Raw genomic sequence first — 17,642 nt, 5'->3', positions numbered from 1 at the left:
CTATAAATATCTGAAGGGTGGGTGTCAAGATGAAGGTGATGGTTTGTGGTTCTCAGTGATAGGACAAGGAACAACTGGTATAAGCTGGAACACAAGAAGCTCCACCTCAGCATGAGGAGAAGCTTCTTTATGGTGAGGGTGATGGAGCAGTGGAACAGACTGCCCAAGAAATTGTGGAGCCTCCTTCTCTGGAGACTTTCAAAACCCACCTGGATGCATTCCTGTGTGGCCTGCTCTAGGTGATCCTAGGTGATTGGCAGGGGAGTTGGACTCATCTCTAGAGGTCCCTTCCAACCATTTGTTGGTTCACTTTGCTTTTAAGTCTAAGGTACAGGAACACTTCAGCTGTTACCGATTTGGAGAGTAGGTCCTGCACACCTGAAAGAGAGACTGATTTACTTTTTATGGTGCATCCTAATCAGCACACACTGACCAGTAGTTTATACTTCTGGCAATAGTTGAGACAGTGCTTTCTTACAGGACAGAAATACATTAATTACTGTGTTACTGTTTTTCTTGAACAAATACGCTTATTTAAGTTCCAAAACAATTTAATTATGTTCAGTTGGAGCATTCTGGGAATTCAAAAATAGTTTTGTTATAATCTCTTCGGACTCCTGAATTTTTTTCAGAACTAGTTTATGTTTTGGTTTTTTTTATTGACTTATTGCAAAATCTTTTTCCTGCCCAAGTGTTTCATATACAGGGAGTTAGAACAGTTAAATCTATTTCAATTGCGAGGCAGAGTTTTGAATTAATTTGAAGATTGGACTTTTGGCACAAATATTTACACATGGTTATGGAAAGCATACTTTGTGAATGATTCAGTTATTCTTGAATCATAGTAGTTTTAAATAAACTACAGTGCCAGCAAAAATAAATTAGATGTAACTCCAGCTCTCTTTGGTCTATTTCTTTTAGGCAAAAAATGAGTATTAAATGTATTTAAGCATCCATCTGTTTTCTTAATCATATCTGATTTGAGCAACGATGACTATGCATCCATCCAGCTCCCAAAGCTCCCTTCAGAAGAGGGAGATATCTAGCCAGCTTTTCATGTAGGGCTTTCATGTGTTGGTTTGGGTTTTGTTTGTTTGTTTGTTTTAATTTGTCTTAAAAACTATTCCTTTGGTGACAGTGAGATGTAAGTATTCATCTAGACTTAAAGGTTAAGTTTTAACTTTTGTTTTTATCATAAGTAGAAGAGCAGGTAATTGTGTCTCTGTAAAGTACATAGTAAACTCCAGCTGCCTTGTTACAGACTAGATGGAGCACAAAAATGCCCATATGGAATATATATCTCAGTGTATATCATGGCTCACTGTGTCCTCTGACACTGCTGGGCTCAGTACATCAGTTCTTCACAACTGACATCTTAGCTGCCACGTGAGTGTTTTTTTGTTTTTCAGGCAGTCACATATGTTAGGAAACTTGTTCTTGATTTGAGATGTCTTATCTTCAGGGGTGACAAAATCTAATGTAATCACAATACTTTTGTCTGCTATTCCTTTTAGCTATCTGCATCCAGGTATGGTGTTTTGTTGTGGTTTTTTTTTTCCTGGCAAGACACTATGTAAAAGAGGAACTTGCACATTTAGATTTCCTGAGACTAGAAAACCATCCTTTTAACTTCCAATAATTGTGACACTTGCATGCTCTTAATCTTCCCAAAATTTCCAAAGTTAAATGTTTAGAGAAGGACAACTTCTGGCCACCCTCCCTCTCCTACCATATTTAGACTTTTTCTAGCATTTGTCCTGTTCCTAATCCTTTAGCTCAGACATGATTTAGTTGTGTGCTAATACAGGTGACCATTTCCCCCTCTTTTCTTTGCTGTTATTTGTGAAGATTAAATAAAACTAGAAAAAATGTATGTCGGTAAGAGTATCAATTTGACTTTTCTATGGCCAGTTAATAATTCCACTTAAAGTAGACAATTCCTTTCCCCTTCTGCAATCAAAAGCCTTTGACCACTTAAATACACTCTTATTCTCAGGAAGTGGTCTGGACAGTAGTTTCTAAGCCATTCTAATCTGTGGAGAAACTCTAATGCCTTTCAAGAGACTGCCAAATACCACAAGAAAGGGCTGTATTTTCCTCCAAGTCCTTCTGTGCCAGATGGATCAAATGATTCCATTTTGCAGGCAAATAAATCAGAAATCTTGTAACTTCCTTGGAGATTTTGGGTCTCTCTCTTTCTGGAGAAGTGACTTTTTTTTAAATCCAGTATTTACTCTTCAGAGAGAACATGAAAGGTTGCTACCTGATCAGTGATTTCCACCCCCACCCCCCACAACAAAAGTACTGCAAAACAGTAGCCATAGTAGTAGTACTTCAATTTCTGGGGTGCTGGGGACTCTGCTTTCATTGACTTTGAAGATTAAGAGGTGTACAGTTAGCAATTAGAGAGGGCTTCTTAGTGGCACATTTTTAGTGAACCTATATGAGATGGTTTCTTTGTCGTGGCTCTGCATTTGTTTGCTGGTTTAGTACCCAGTTTTTGTGGCTGGTTTTCCACTCAGTGTTAGTTCTGGATATTCAAATGATGCTTTATCTTTTTTTGCACCATGCTTTTCTCGTTCTATAACGCATAGGTTTAGATCTTGTCCACACTTTGTGTTTCAGACCTGTTGTAACTGACTCTGAATTAGTTTTGGAGTGTTGACAGTTGAAAGAACAGGAATTGGTGCTTGCAGTTTTTCAGAAAAAATATTCTACCTGCTTTTCTGATGACAGGTAGAACTATCTATGAATGCTGCCTTTTTTTTCCATTATGAACTCTATTTGCAGTTTCTCGTTAGTGAGGGAGCTGTAAGAAATTATGAGGAGCAACAACAGGCCAACTAAGAAACCAGGGTGTTAGGTAGAAGAAATCTGTAGAGGTCTAAGTATGATTTCTGTGCCATAAAACTGATGTGAGGGGTAGCAGAGTAAAATTTGGTTAGGTGAAGACTGGACTGCAATGCCAAGAAGGGATGCTGAAGAGAGAAGAGTAGAAGAAATAGAATTGGGGAATGGATGGCAAGTGTCAGACTTGGAGGGGTAAGCAGAAAGCTCCCAAGGTGTATCAGTCGTGTTGCAAAAGAGGATGTTTAGAATATCTGACTCATTGTTAGAGAAGTTCAAAAAAGTGTGTAGCATCTCCTTCTCTTGAGATATTCAAACCTGTCAGCATGTGATTCTGTGCAACCTGCTCTAGGTGAACTTGCATTAGCCAGGGGAGGTTGAACTGGATGGTCTCTAGTGGTCCTTTTCAATCTGTACCCTTCTGTGAATGAAACAAGAAATTGCAGGTAGGGGAAAAACACTTAATTGCTCAAGCTGTTACCTCCTGACAGGGAAGTGGATTCTGTCTTTCTGACGCTCAGTTTGCTCCAGTGTGTTGCAAAGCAAGTCAGTTCATTTCTTTATATCATGAAATACTTTTTTTGCAAGTTCTCGTGTTGTGAAGAAGGGGTTGGAAGTGCATAGGCTGCATCTGAAATCGGTGTCTGTCCTCCTAACGTGCAAGCACTGCACAATGTAAAGGCTTTTGAAAAAGCATTCCTGAAGCATATGGAAGTTTTCACCAAAAAAGGAAACCTGCTTTTAACTGAACTGCTTTTTTCTGGATTCAAATATTCTAGATGTCAGATGGGGATGCTCCAGTTATTTAATGGATTCTACTTTAAGGCAACAGTGAACCACTGAATAATGCCATGATGCATATGATAGAAATCTCCCTTCTCTTTCTAGGACAGGGTTCAGTTATGTGTGGTCATTTTGCTGTACATCATTATGTTCAGTAACTTAGCTACAGATAGAAGAGTAACAAAAAAAAAGCAGTTAAATGTTCAAGATTTATAGATCTAACAGTTAAGATCCACTGGAAGAGTTAAAATGTGATGATGTGGTAAGCAGAATGCACACTTAGAAAAGTGCTAAATTAAAGGTCAGGATGTACTTGCACATGGAGCCTCAAGTGCTAGACATTGAAACAATATGGAATTTAGTGCAAACCTAACAAACACATCCAAACTTACCAGTCCGATCCTCTCATGTGAGACTTGATTAGAATTATTAGTGCACTCCTGTGGGGCTTGATGTTCTAGGACCCTAGGAAGACTGTCATGCTCTGAAATGGAGGGGGAAACTCAGCTCAGCAAAGTATATAGCTAGCTGTTGACAGGTCAGGAAACAAACCTGGGGGCTTCTCTTACACCATTTCCATAACAAAAGGATAGGAGTGAGGTGCAGATCTCAGTTAGTGGTCTGCCAGCTACTGTGCATAACTGAATGTGGTGAGAGAAGTGTACTTTTCTGTTGCAGTCTTTCAGTTCACATAGCTGTTAAGTACAAAACCAACCTTTGTTAATTTTGTGTGCAAAACAAGAGAGTAGCTTTTTTTCTCTTGCTGCCTTTTTTTTCTTGTTTTAATCTTGAGTTATTGCAACTTGGCCTGCTTATCAGTGAGAAGAGAAAATGTTCTTTCCAATATTTTGTTTTCCTTTGAGAGGCTGATATGTTTCAAGTGGTTTATGCCCTTTAATCTCTGATATTTAATAACAAATGCTTAATTAAAAACAAGCTAATGACAACAAACAAAGCCCAAATCCAAGCTATTAACTTTGTGCACTGACCGAATCTAGTTTTACTGTCATTCCAGGAGTGTGCTGCTGTTTATTTTTAGGTAGTTTTCTGTGTTAAAGTAGCCTGGTACTAAGTAGCTGTAATAGGCTAGATGACATGAACATAACTGATTCAACTTAATGTGTACCATGTTATGACATCAGTTACATGATGCAAAAAAAATCTTTCTGTGCTTTTCTAGCTGCAGATTTATTTTTCCTTTATTCAATTAACTTGGTTGTCCTCTTGTGTGATGATAAATGAAAAATGCGCTGGTCATCGGAGATGCTGCAGCATTCTCATAGTATTATCACAGAAGCAAAGCTTCAGCAAGGGAGATGGTGTGTATATAGCGACTTTATCCTGTGAGGCTGGATGTTAGGAGGAAGTTCTTCACAGAGAGAGTGATTTGTCATTGGAATGGGCTGCCCAGGGAGGTGGTGGAGGCACCGTCCCTGGAGGTGTTCAAGAAAAGACTGGATGAGGCACTCGGTGCCATGGTCTAGTTGACTGGATGGGGCTGGGTGATAGGTTGGACTGGATGATCTTGGAGGCCTCTTCCAACCTGGTTAATTCTATGATTCTATGAGCAAGGCACAAGGATACTCTCTCTGAGTGAAATGCAGAGCACCAGCTATAGAGATCCTAGTCAGCTGTGAGGTGACCCTGTATTGCCATAGCAATTTAACATTTCAGAATTGTTGTCAAGTCACTTCAGTTTTTGTAGTTTGTTTCGCCAGACTCAAAAAATTTGAATGACTGGACTGTAGTCAGTGTGGTTTTGTGAGTCTTAGTTAATTATAGTATGAATGCATTAAATAAAAGGGCTCTTTATGTATGTTTTGTCATTTTTCTTGTGTTATTCTCATCTTCAAAAAGTGGCATTTCTAGATTGCACAGTCTGCGTAAAGGTCTGGGGACCTTTATGAGGAATAGTGAGAGCCTTTGGAATGAGATGTCACATAAGCAAGCTCTTCTTCTGGCTCGTGTTCAGTTTATTAGGGAAGAAATACTTTATTTGTAAAAAAACACATCCAGAAAAATGATCTGATTTATAAAGATGGTATTTTAAGCAGTATTTATGTTGTTTTCATGGACTTGTTGAAAAAAAAAACCCAGATTATTCTTTTACAAAGGAGGGAGCAGCTGGTTTAAAATCAAACAACAAAAAAAATCAGAGTCATCTCATTCCTTTAACTTGCTATTTTATATGCTAGGCCTCAAAGAAACTGCTGAAGAAATGGTCAAAAACAAGTTGGAAGGAAAGGATAACCTAACTCCGTGGCAAAAATATCTAGAGAAGAAGAAGGAAAAAAGAATGCTCAAGAAAAAGAAAAAGGTAATGTTTGCGTTGCCCACTTTGGGCAAGTTTGGTGTTTGTTCTTTGAAGTCACTGTTATTCCTCATTTTGGAAAAACTAAGTGAAGAATTATGTAGCTCCCAATATACATTAAGGTTAGAAGATGCAGTGGTCTTCCCATGGGAAGACTGAGAGTCCTTTGTCAAACTTTAAGGGCAAAAGGACATTCAAGATACTACTGATCACACATAATTCTTATGCGAAAGTTCACTTTGCTACTTGTGTTGCTTTAAAGATAAATGAGTTATATAAAAATTGGGGGTTGATGTACATTTTTGTTTGCATTAGGAAGGGTCTCTTTGCTACTTTATGCATCTCAGTTCAAGGTTGTTATGATAATGATAGTTGTAGTTTTGGAAATACTTGGCCTAAAATGATACAGGCTTTTTTCCCAAAGCCGTAACAGCAAATAATTAATAGCCATGGAGAACTGTTTGGCTTTCAAATGGCAAGAAATAATTGGGTCAATAGTTCTGTATGTGGAAAAATCCTCCAGTAGTGTGAAAATTGCCATTGCTTCGGCTTTGCACATGCAGAAGGTAACTGAAGTAACTGACTGCTGTGACAGCAGTGTGCAGGAATGGGCAAATTATTGAAGTGTTTGTGCATGTGCTAGGAAAAAATAACATGTGACATCCACCTTCCCTAAATTCTTGAATGACTCTGAATATAATTTGTGTTGCAGAATAATGTGTTTAGGAGTAATCTCTACAACGAGAGACAGTTTTAATTGGCATCTTTGTTAAACATTGCAGAAAAAGATGCTTTGAATAGAGCAGGTAGCACTGGTAGGTAGTAGAGCAAGTTTTGCTAACCTGGACAGATGGGCAGAGTCCAATGGGATGGGGTTCAATAGCTCCAAGTGCAGGGTGCTGCACTTTGGCCACAACAACCCCATGCAGAGATACAGGCTAGGGTCGGAGTGGCTGGAGAGCAGCCAGACAGAGAGGGATCTGGGGGTGCTGATTGATACCTGCCTGAACATGAGCCAGCAGTGTGCCCAGGTGGCCAAGAGAGCCAGTGGCATCCTGGCCTGCATCAGGAATGGTGTGGTCAACAGGAGCAGGGAGGTCATTCTGCCCCTGTACTCTGCACTGGTTAGACCACACCTTGAGTACTGTGTTCAGTTCTGGGCCCCCCAGTTTAGGAGGGACACTGAGATGCTTGAGCGTGTCCAGAGAAGGGCGACGAGGCTGGTGAGAGGCCTGGAGCACAGCCCTACGAGGAGAGGCTGAGGGAGCTGGGATTGTATAGCCTGGAGAAGAGGAGGCTCAGGGGAGACCTTATTGCTGTCTACAACTACCTGAGGGGAGGTTGTAGCGAGGAGGAGGTTGCTCTCTTCTCTCAGGTGGCCAGCACCAGAACAAGAGGACACAGCCTCAGGCTACGCCAGGGGAAATTTAGGCTGGAGGTGAGGAGAAAGTTCTTCACTGAGAGAGTCATTGGACACTGGAATGGGCTGCCCGGGGAGGTGGTGGAGTCACCATCCCTGGAGCTGTTCAAGGCAGGATTGGACGTGGCACTTGGAGCCATGGTCTAGCCTTGAGCTCTGTGGTAAAGGGTTGGACTCAATGATCTATGAGGTCTCTTCCAACCTTGGTGATACTGTGATACTGTGATAATACTCTTGTTCCATCTGAGAAGTCAAGGGACAAGGTGTATGACAGGATACTTCCAATAATAAAATCTCTTCTTTTAAATCCACACTCAGTCCTTTAGAAATTCAAAGCACAAAACAAAGTTGATTACGCAAGTTCTTCCTCAAAGAGAGTTTTTGTGGAAGACAGCATAAGCACTTAACAATGCTGTGATCCTGCAGTTTGTTGGTATGCTTAGCTAATGCATTACAGTTTGTGAGTGCATCTAATAATGGTCTTTGGGATGTATAAGAAACCCTTCTTCAGGTTCACACAAAGCTTTCCATCTGTGAAGCAGATTTTAAATTGTTGATTTGTCTTTACTAGCTATTTTAGTGTACTGTGGTTTTATGATGTTCACCATGCAGTATTTCATTTTTTTATCTTAACAGTTACTAACAGAAGGACCATTAATTCCAGTGAATCTTAAGTAGTGGTTTCTATGTGGATTGAAATGTTTGTCCTTTATTATAGGCTGTTGCTGAGAGAGAACAGAGCGAAGATGAACTTCCACCCGATGTTGATCTCAATGACCCCTATTTTGCTGAAGAACTGAAGAAAACTGGTAGGTCAAGACAGATGACTTAGAGTAAACCTGCTCTTTCTTTCAACAATGGGCTGTAGAAACCAAGATGGGCTGGACTAAATGCAGAGGTAGAATGTTCAGAATTAAATAAAGTGGGTGTTACTTGCCTAAAATTGCAGGTGCTCTTCTTGTAAAATGGATGTATATTGCAGTATGTGGAATGGTAGGGGAATGTTCTGTTAGCTGTTGTCAGTAACCATTATTCAGCCGTTTCTGGGAATCAAAGGAAGGAAGGAAGGAAGGAAGGAAGGAAGGAAGGAAGGAAGGAAGGAAGGAAGGAAGGAAGGAAGGAAGGAAGGAAGGAAGGAAGGAAGGAAGGAAGGAAGGAAGGAAGGAAGGAAGGAAGGAAGGAAGGAAGGAAGGAAGGAAGGAAGGAAGGAAGGAAGGAAGGAAGATAGTAACAGATGTAGAAATACTATGACTCTTGTTTTGGTCGTGGTTTCTTTTGAGAGTAGGAGTGCAGATCCCAGATCATTAAGAAAAGTAAAGAATTCAATTTTATACCAATCAGCACAGGCTTCTGTCCTGATTGTTTGGACTTCTGCATGTCTAAATGTGCTTATGTGTATGTCTTCATAGTCTGAATACAGAGCAGCAGGGTGAGTCGTACCCATGTGTTACAGAAAATAACCACACCTGATGGTGGCATGCAAGGCTGCTTTACACTGCAGTGCTTTCCCAGTGAGTTGTGTCTAGGTTATTTCAGGACTCACTGTAAAGATGCCATTCCTTCTGCCACCTTTTATGTTTGGGGTTTTTTATTTTTAACTAGGAAGCTGATACAGATATTCTCATAGTGACCTTCTATGCCAAATGTCTGAAAAAATATTTTCTCTCGTGTTATGTAAGAAAACCTGTGTTGTTGAGCATGTCAGCAGAGAGCAACTGTCCACAGATCCTTAAATCTTGTCCATAAAAGAGAGGATGGGATTTTAGTGTCGTGATGGTTTGGGTGTTACCCACCACCCCCCCCCCCCAACTTTAGAAATCACCCAGACTAGACTCAGCCAGCTCTGGAAATATGAATGAAGCTTATATTTACAGCTGGCACAAAATACAAGCAAATATTTACAGTATATACAGTTATATACAGAAATATACAAGATAAAAGGTAATACAGAAACACAACTCCCCTCCCAGAAACCTGAGTCCCCAGGAGGGGCTCTCAACTGCCCCTTCACCTTCCCCCTACCCCTCTCAACCTTACCCCAGTCCCAAGGAAGAATGGAGGTTCAGCCAGGGGAGTTAGGAAGCAAAGTGGATTAGTCAAAAATGGAGGGTGAGGTTTGAGATGCAGCTCAGCCAGTTCCCCAGCAAAAGTGAGAGTGGTTATCTATGTTTTTATTTCTTATACATCGCAGCAAGCCTATGTGTGAAGTAGACATCACCATTGTGATGGTCATCTAGTTCTTCTCACCAAAACATTCTGGCTAGCTTCAAACTAGCACAAGTGTGCTTGTAGTCTTTGGGGATAGTTAAATAGCCTCAAAGGTTAAGAAAGTGTAGGTTTTGTCTGCAAGATTACTGATAAGCTACTAAGAAAGAGGAAGAAAACAAACTGTGGTTAGCCCTGGGTGAGTTTTAAAGGGAGTGTGCAGTAGCTGGCTAAGAGCCAGATGACCTTTTAATGAAGATTGCAGAGCACAGCTTCATCTGGCTTTCAGCAAGTTTACCCAGAACAATCTCTGTGTCATAGCTGGGGTTGCTTTTAAGCACAGCTAGCTTATACAGTTGGAGAGAATTTTCTTTGAACTAAACTGTGCCTCTGCCATTATCATATTTAGGGTCAGGCAGCAATAACTTGAGTGCTCATAATTTTTCATAAGGCTTCCACAATTACTCTGAAAGGTTGAAATTTCTCCTTAAGTTGACTGTCAGATGATCTTGGCTTATGCTGGAAAAGCACAAGACAGGATATATTTGCAGGTTCAGGTGTTCTGGTGCAAGAACTGTGAGGATGTTTGGGTTTTGTAGTGATGTATTTGCTCCTGTGCTGGATTCACTTGTTGACTGCGATGTGTGTGGGTCTTGTGCAAGTTAGTTTCTGACAAGGTGAGGCAATTGAAGAGGAGGCAAGAGTGCTGTGAAAGGAAAAATGGAAATTACAGGAATTATGCTTGAGTATGCTCATCAAGCTTCTCTTTGTTACTGAAAACTGATTGTAAAGCAGGCAGTGATTCCTGCACTGCAGTTACAACATCTTGGGAGAGGCAAGGTAAAGCAAATTCTTTGTGCCTTGCTATGCCCAGAGTGTATGCAGGGTGCAGGTGCTTGCAAATCAGCACTCCTGAAATACATGACTGTGCTTGCTTTGCCCAAGTTTTTTCTATGTGCATAATCCCTAATGTGACTTTTTCAATACTACCATGGGCTAAAATGTTAAATGCTGCATACATATGAGCCTTGATATTGCTCTTCAGAAGCTTGATTTTAGTACATCAGTTTTATTTTACTTTGGTGTACATATGGTTTAAAGAAATGGTGTAAAACTTGGTTTTGGCTTGGCCAGTTTTTCCTTGTGCATCTTTCCTGTGAGGTTTCTGAAAATGTTCACATAAATGAGAATGAGTTTTGTACCTTAATCTGCTGGAATATCACTAACTGAATAGGGTAATTGATTATTAACCTGTGAGCAGTGTCCTGCTCTTTGAGATCACTGAATAGTTTCTCAACACTTTAGACTATTAAATATAATTTCTATTGATTCTCCTTTGAAGAGAAGAGCTATGTGGCTTTATACATTATTACAGCTCCTATCAGTTCCAAACCATTTGATGCCTTCTTATGATTTAATTTATGATATGTGGAATTGATACCTTCTTAATTCAGGGAGGTAGCAGGGACATATGAGGTTACCAGTAAAAGCTGAGGTTAATTGTAGAACCTGCACTTGGAAGATAAAGGTCTTAACTGTGTTACTGATTCATGTACTGTGTCTTTGCCAGGCTTTTGAGACTGACTTTCAAGTGTCTGAGTAAGGCAGATAAGAGGACTTACAAGAGGAGTTTTTGGTATAGGGTCAGTCTCTGTATTTGAAGTCTCAGTGTCTCAACTGATGTGCAAAATGAATGTTGTGAGTTCTTGAGCTAATAAATAAAAAGCTGAGTGGCAGCTGCTCAGGGGGGAATTGCAGCAGAGGCCAGAAGCTTTTCTCACTGGCTGGTGACAGATGTCAGTTCTGCATAGCATTTGAAGACAAGTATCTGCTGCTGGAGGGTGGAACAAACCTGATTAAAAAATAGCTGGGGAGATTAGGTGCTATGAAAATTGTAAGATTTTGTAATCAGTTTAGAAAATACTCAAACCATTTACACTCCTAAAACACATAGGGAGAGGAGGCTTCCAGAGTGTCTGTAGGAAGAGAGACTGTGTTAGGAGTATGTTAAAAGACAGCAAATGATGCATTTGTGAATTCTGGAACCAAGCTGGTTTTAGTATGATGCAAATTTTTTAGTGCTAGGAGTGACTTAGGTCCCAAGCCTAGCTGCATAGTAAGAAATAAAGTTTGCTTGATTTGATTATTTATTGTCATGGATAAATGCTTAATTGGATACTAGCTTCAGATTCACCCCCATCTGCAGTCACAGAAATCTTTGAAGGCATAAACATAAGCTACCTTCACTTCTGTGTTTCTACCTACAGTGAAAGAGAAGGTCACTTGAGGAGCCTTTCTCTGGGGAATAGGTGGAAGGCTAAGAGATTTGCTGATACAACTTCTAGAATAATTGTCTCCAACTCTGTGTCCTGGTTTCCTTCTCTGTAGTTCAGCCAGTTCTGTGAAGATAGAAAAAAAGTCATAGTTGTTGAAGTTAAGAGAAGACATTTATTTCTCTCTTCTACACACTAACATAAATTGTGTAATAACAGGTGATATGACCTGACATTTTTCTGGCACATTTGTATTTCTAGTCTGACTAGAAATTTAGTTTAACTAATTGGAGCCAAATTTGTTCCTTAAGAGTACTCCCAGTGGACTGTAGTAAATTTCCTGGAAATGTAATTCCAAGCTCAAAGGTCAGAGTATGTGATTCAGGTCAGGAACCTTCTGTCTTTCTTGCTCCTTCTTGATTGAGGTCTACAGGCGTTCCAGAGAGAATAATGTGTATTTTGTACATGTTATAAATTAATAATCTGTTTTCATTAGAAGTTACATTTGACTAATGTCTCATGGTGTTACCATGCAATATGTCTGTCTAATTTGGCCTGTTTATCTAAAGTAACTTCTAAGAGAGTAAGACAGTTTCATCAGAAGAATATCCAGCCTGAACAGTCAAGCATATTTTCATTCTTGTGATTCTCTCCAGGTTTTTTTTCAGGGGTTTTAGTGCTAGCACAGCTTTTTTTCCCACTGATGAGGCCAGACTGTACTCTGGATACAGAGAAGAGATGCTGTTTATTCTAAAGCTTTTACTGTATTGTCTACTTGAGCAGAAAGAATGAACAATTCGAGAACTTTAGTTATATTTATGAGAATATAATTCATCTTTAAAACACTCTGAGAATGGAATGATGTCATATGTTGTCTGCATTGTTGTGATATTTCTCTCTACAGCTCTACAAAAAAATGCCACATTTTTTCTGGTATTTTTTGATGAGTTGTTTATGCCATTTGAATATTGTTGCCTCCTTCAATTGAACAAATATACAGTTTTTTTTTTTTTCTTTTTTGCTTTCTGTCAGCTGAATTTTCGTAACTTCTTAGCCTTTTCCCACATTTGAGTATTGATTACAATAAAATAAGACACACTTAGGAGGCTCTGCTCATAGTTAAATTATGGTCTCCTGCATAAGCTTGAATAAACGTGTACATGTCCTATATTTGCACTTAGGTTTAAAGAAGAAGCCAGAATCAGTTGAAAGTACCTCAGAAGATGAAGATGAAGTTGAAAAACAGAAGGTGAAGTGGTTCAAAATGTTAAGAATTACTGATAGCTGCAGAAATCAGGCAATGCAGCATTTGTTAGGTGTTTGTGAGTGGAACTACTGAATTCCATAGGATGGCAGTCAAATCATAATGTACCATTTTGAGAACTTTGGAGCAAAAACTACCCAGAAAAAACAGAAGATGATCTCTGCTTTGGTATTTTAAGATTATGTCAGGATATCATTATCATTACAGTTGACCACAGCTCAACAGAGTTAAGTAACACCAAAATGTGAGGGAATGGAAACCATACTGGTTGAGCTGGTAGTCCCTCTAGTTTAAAGCTATCCTGGCATGTTTGTGTGTTAGGCAATGATGAGCATATACCATGATCACCAGCATTGTATGAAATGTCCATGTGTTCAAGCCTTGCCCTGTAGACTTTTAACCTTGACAACTGAATTGTTTGCTATTGCATGTTTGCCTTTCCCTCTCTCTCATAACAACTTACCTACATTTTAAAAATTAATCTACGTGGGGTTTTTCCTCTCTATAAATATCAATATAAAATTGTGTCCATTTTGTTATTTCCAAGTTATAGTTTACAATGTTAGATCAGATTATCAGCCTGTCAGTTTGAAAGTGGGATGTGGGTATTTGGGTTTATTTTGTATCTAATGAAGAGGAAATCACCTATTGTATTTAATGTTACATTTCAATATGTTAAAGAAAGTTTTTATGGATGAAATACTACCCTGACAACCCTATTTCAACTCAGATGTTTGTAGGCTTACACAGAGTTTATCAATGAGATGTAATATTTTCCATAAAAAACTTAATTTCATTGTGTACATGGACTTTCTTATTTTGTAACAGGCTGAAATGGCCCTGCTTATGATGGACGATGAGGATGATACCAGAAAACATTTCAATTACAAAAAGATTGTAGAACAACAAAATTTGAGCAAGAAGAAAAAGAAACTCCTAATGAAAAGGAAAGAATTACTAGAAGATGATTTCCAGGTAATAGTGTACTCCTGATTTTTGGGTCCTGCTAGAACTTTTATTAATATTATTTTCATGACAAGTTTGGTGGTTTCTCATCCTTCCTCTCTCTTAGTTAATCTGAAGAACTGGTTTACATAATCCCAAGATAGTAGGTTTTGTAAGAGACCTCTAGAGATAATCTAATCCAACCCCGCTAGTAAAGCAGGTTCATCTAGATCAGGTTGCACAGGAACACTTCCAGGCAAGTTTTGAAAGTCTAAAGATAAGGAGACTGCACAGCCTCTCTGGGCAGTCTGTTCCAGTGCTCCCTCACCCCAAAGAAGTTTGTCCTTATGTTTAGATGCAACTTCCAATGTTTTAGTGTGTGACTGTTGCCCCTTGTCCTAAAACTGGGCACCACTGGAAAGAGTCTTTCAAATATTGATAAGATCCCCTCTCAGTCTTCTCTAAACGGCCCCAGTCTCTCAGCCTTCCTGCATAAGAGTCCCTGCTCCTGTCCCTCAGCATCTTTGTAGCACTAAAATACTGACCTTCTTAGGGAGCTAGAGGTTGTGTTCAAAAACCGAAAAATATTTGGATGCAGCATTGAAGGGAACAGACTCAGCCTCTCTAAGATAACAAGGTGCTATTAGTGAGGCCTTGTACAACTCATTGCCTAAAGCACGCATTGGTGTGTTTGTTCTGATTATTATCCACAGCTGATTTCATCCTGGTCATTCTGAGCAAGAAGGCTTTCCTTGCTTTGCTGACAGAGGCATATACATGATTTGTACAAGCATTCACTTGTCTGTTTTACAAGTAGTGTACCTTCTGGCTTTCTCCTTCACACTCACCAGGATTTTGTAGCTGGAGCAGTTCCAGGAAGGATGAACAATCTCATGAGCAGCTCACAGTTTGTTGTGCAAAAGGTTACCTAAAATAAATACTCCTTTTCTGCCTTCAGATAAACATCGCTGATGCAAGGTTCCAAGCCATGTTCACTTCTCCCCTGTTTAATCTGGATCCTTCAGACCCAAATTTCAAGAAGACAAAAGCAGTAGAAAAGATCTTGGAAGAAAAAGCTCGCCGAAGAGAAGAAAAGGAACAAAATGTTAAGAAGGCAAGCAAGGATCAAGAGAACAAGGCAAAGAAAGGAGAGGTTGCCAAGAAAGCCATAGATCCGGCTCTATCAATGCTAATAAAATCTGTCAAAAATAAAACCGAAGAATTTCAGGCAAGGAAAAAGCAGAAATTAAAATAACTGAACTTTTGTTTTCACTCAGATATTAACTAACTCTCAGTTCTTTCAATTGGTGACATCTGTTGGAAGTTACTAAAGCTTGCTTTGGTTCCTATCAATCTACAACAACCCCAAAAATCTCTCAATTATGGTGGTGAGTTTTTTGAGTGAGGTAATAATCACTCTTTTTCTGCTACAACAAATACTGATTTATACTATTATTAAAAATGTACACCTTCAAAACATGTAGGTAAGGAACTGACGGTTTGGGGGCATTCTGTTCTGTATCATGCCACCTGTTAGAGATCACAGAAGTGCTGAAGATGGCTAGCAAAAGTAGTCGGAATTATGGTTGTATTTATAAATAAGAAAAACACTTCTGCAGAGGTTTATTGCTGAGACTGTGAGGGGGTTTAATGTTTTTAGTTCCACAAAAAGTCATCTCTGTTACTAAAGAAGATAGTAATACAGCTAAAAATGGAACAAAATGTTGGATACGTGGCTTTTTTGGATTTTTAAAAGTTCACCTATGTGTTTCATCATTTTCTCCTCTAAGTACTTGAAGACTTCCTGGATAATAGAGCTGATTAATTGAAATGCTGCCATTTAGAAGTGTTTCATTAATATGCATAGAAAATAAATGACTTCATTTTGCCTAAAGGGATTTTGGTCACTGAGATGTGCACCTAAACTATGTCAAAAAATTTAAAGTTTTTACTATTAATCCTGTATTCTTCCCAATATAGTTACACTTATGCAGTGCCTTTCAGCAGGGCAAGTGGAAACATAAATAAATAAACAAACAAACAAGAAAGAAACAAAGATGGACAAGTCAAAGGCATATCTAGACACTTCAAGTGGCATTAGTGTCTGTGATTAAAATATCAATGGTGCAAGGAAAATACAGTAGGTAGAAAATTATCTACACTAGAGTGTGAGGATTGATTTGCCTTGAAGTTTTGGGCTGGAGCCCCAGTCCCACTCCCAGCCTCATCCCAAGCCCAAACCTACCCACCCAAGTCTCAGCCCTTCCCACCCCAGCTGTCACCCAGTTCCAGTGCTACCTTCTGCCCAGCCCTGTGTTTGCTCTGTCAGCTCCTATGGAAATACAAGTTTGTATCAGAAGAGAATGAAGACTTTAGAAGTGGAACTTCGAGGTAAATTGCAGTTTTAAAGAAGTATTAATTTCTGTGATATTCTAACTTAAGCAAAACCTTCTATGAAAACAGGAGTTAGAAACTACAGATAATCAAAACGAGTGGCTTTGTGAAGTATCTGTATCTCAGTATGTAAAGGGGATGCTGAGACAGAGTTAGCACATGAGAGGCTGTTTACCTAACGGTCAAAATGTACAGTCCTTAAGTGATACAACATAGCAATAGAGGTGGAGATGGGTTTTGAAAGACCTCTTTGCAACCATGTGCCTGAGGAATACTCAAGGACTTTAAACATTTTAAATGTAAGCAATTGCTCTTTATAATAATTTGAACATCAGATTTAATTTCCAAGCAGCTAACAGAAAAAAACGAGATACTATAGTCTTCTGTACATAACTGATCTGCCTTCTGTGGCTTCTTAGCCTTTCAAGCAACATAGCAGTACCCAGCAAACCCATGTTTGTAGTTTGAACTGACCAGCTGTGATAGAGAACGAGGAGAACTTATACCTGGAAGTCATGGCAAAACAAAACACAGAAATAGGAAGGCAGACTTTGACAGGGCTTTCAACTCTTGGCTGAAAAAAATATTTGCTTTGTGGTAATGTGTATTTGGTATCATGTGAATCCTTAATGCATCATAATTGTATCTAATCAAATGTTCTTTTTGGTATTGATGATTTGTTCTCAAGTTGCTGAGTCCTGAGGGGACATTTTGATGGGGAAGAACTGTAGGATCTGTCCCAGCACACATCTTGGACAGAAAGCTTTTAGTTTTATTTATAAACAATCAGATCTAAATCCTCTTTTTTTTCCCCTTTCCTTCCTTAAAAAAAAAAACGAGTTATTAATCACTAATTCTAATAGCTCAAAGCCCATCATTTAATCTCCATACTTTCAGAACAATGCTAACAAAATCTGAAGTGATTTCTTTTCTGTGTTTCCAGCAGAAGCATATTTAGGAAGTCTGATAAATGGTCTTTTCCAGACTAGCATTCCTTGCAATTGATTGCCTTTGGTGTAAACAAGGGTGACCTTTTTGACCACTTCATCCTTTCAAATATGAAAATGTGATCTAGAATTTCTAACATCTGAACTTCAAAATGTGATTTTGTTTTTCCCTTTCACTAAATGTCATCTAAGCAGCAAAAGTGATGGCAATTGTATAAAATAATACATTAAAAATTGGACCTGTAAAAAGTGA

At 39.1% G+C, this 17,642-nt stretch overlaps 1 protein-coding gene across 2 annotated transcripts in view; it reads left to right on the top strand.

The window, feature by feature from the left end:
- The window catches only part of ESF1 (ESF1 nucleolar pre-rRNA processing protein homolog), a 38,735-nt gene extending 21,093 nt beyond the window's left edge, over positions 1 to 17,642 (top strand). For both annotated transcript variants that reach the window (XM_064146150.1, XM_064146151.1), the window contains exons 10-14: positions 5,826 to 5,947; positions 8,080 to 8,170; positions 13,021 to 13,088; positions 13,932 to 14,078; positions 15,007 to 17,642. In XM_064146150.1, coding sequence (XP_064002220.1) covers positions 5,826 to 5,947; positions 8,080 to 8,170; positions 13,021 to 13,088; positions 13,932 to 14,078; positions 15,007 to 15,303 — 725 coding nt within the window. In that variant the 3' untranslated portion in view covers positions 15,304 to 17,642. The remainder of the gene's footprint in view (positions 1 to 5,825; positions 5,948 to 8,079; positions 8,171 to 13,020; positions 13,089 to 13,931; positions 14,079 to 15,006) is intronic.

Source organism: Pogoniulus pusillus, chromosome 7 (assembly GCF_015220805.1).
Source record: "Pogoniulus pusillus isolate bPogPus1 chromosome 7, bPogPus1.pri, whole genome shotgun sequence".
NCBI lineage: Eukaryota > Metazoa > Chordata > Aves > Piciformes > Lybiidae > Pogoniulus > Pogoniulus pusillus.
Note: the sequence above shows the minus strand (reverse complement) of the source record. Positions and strands in the feature narration are given on the sequence as shown.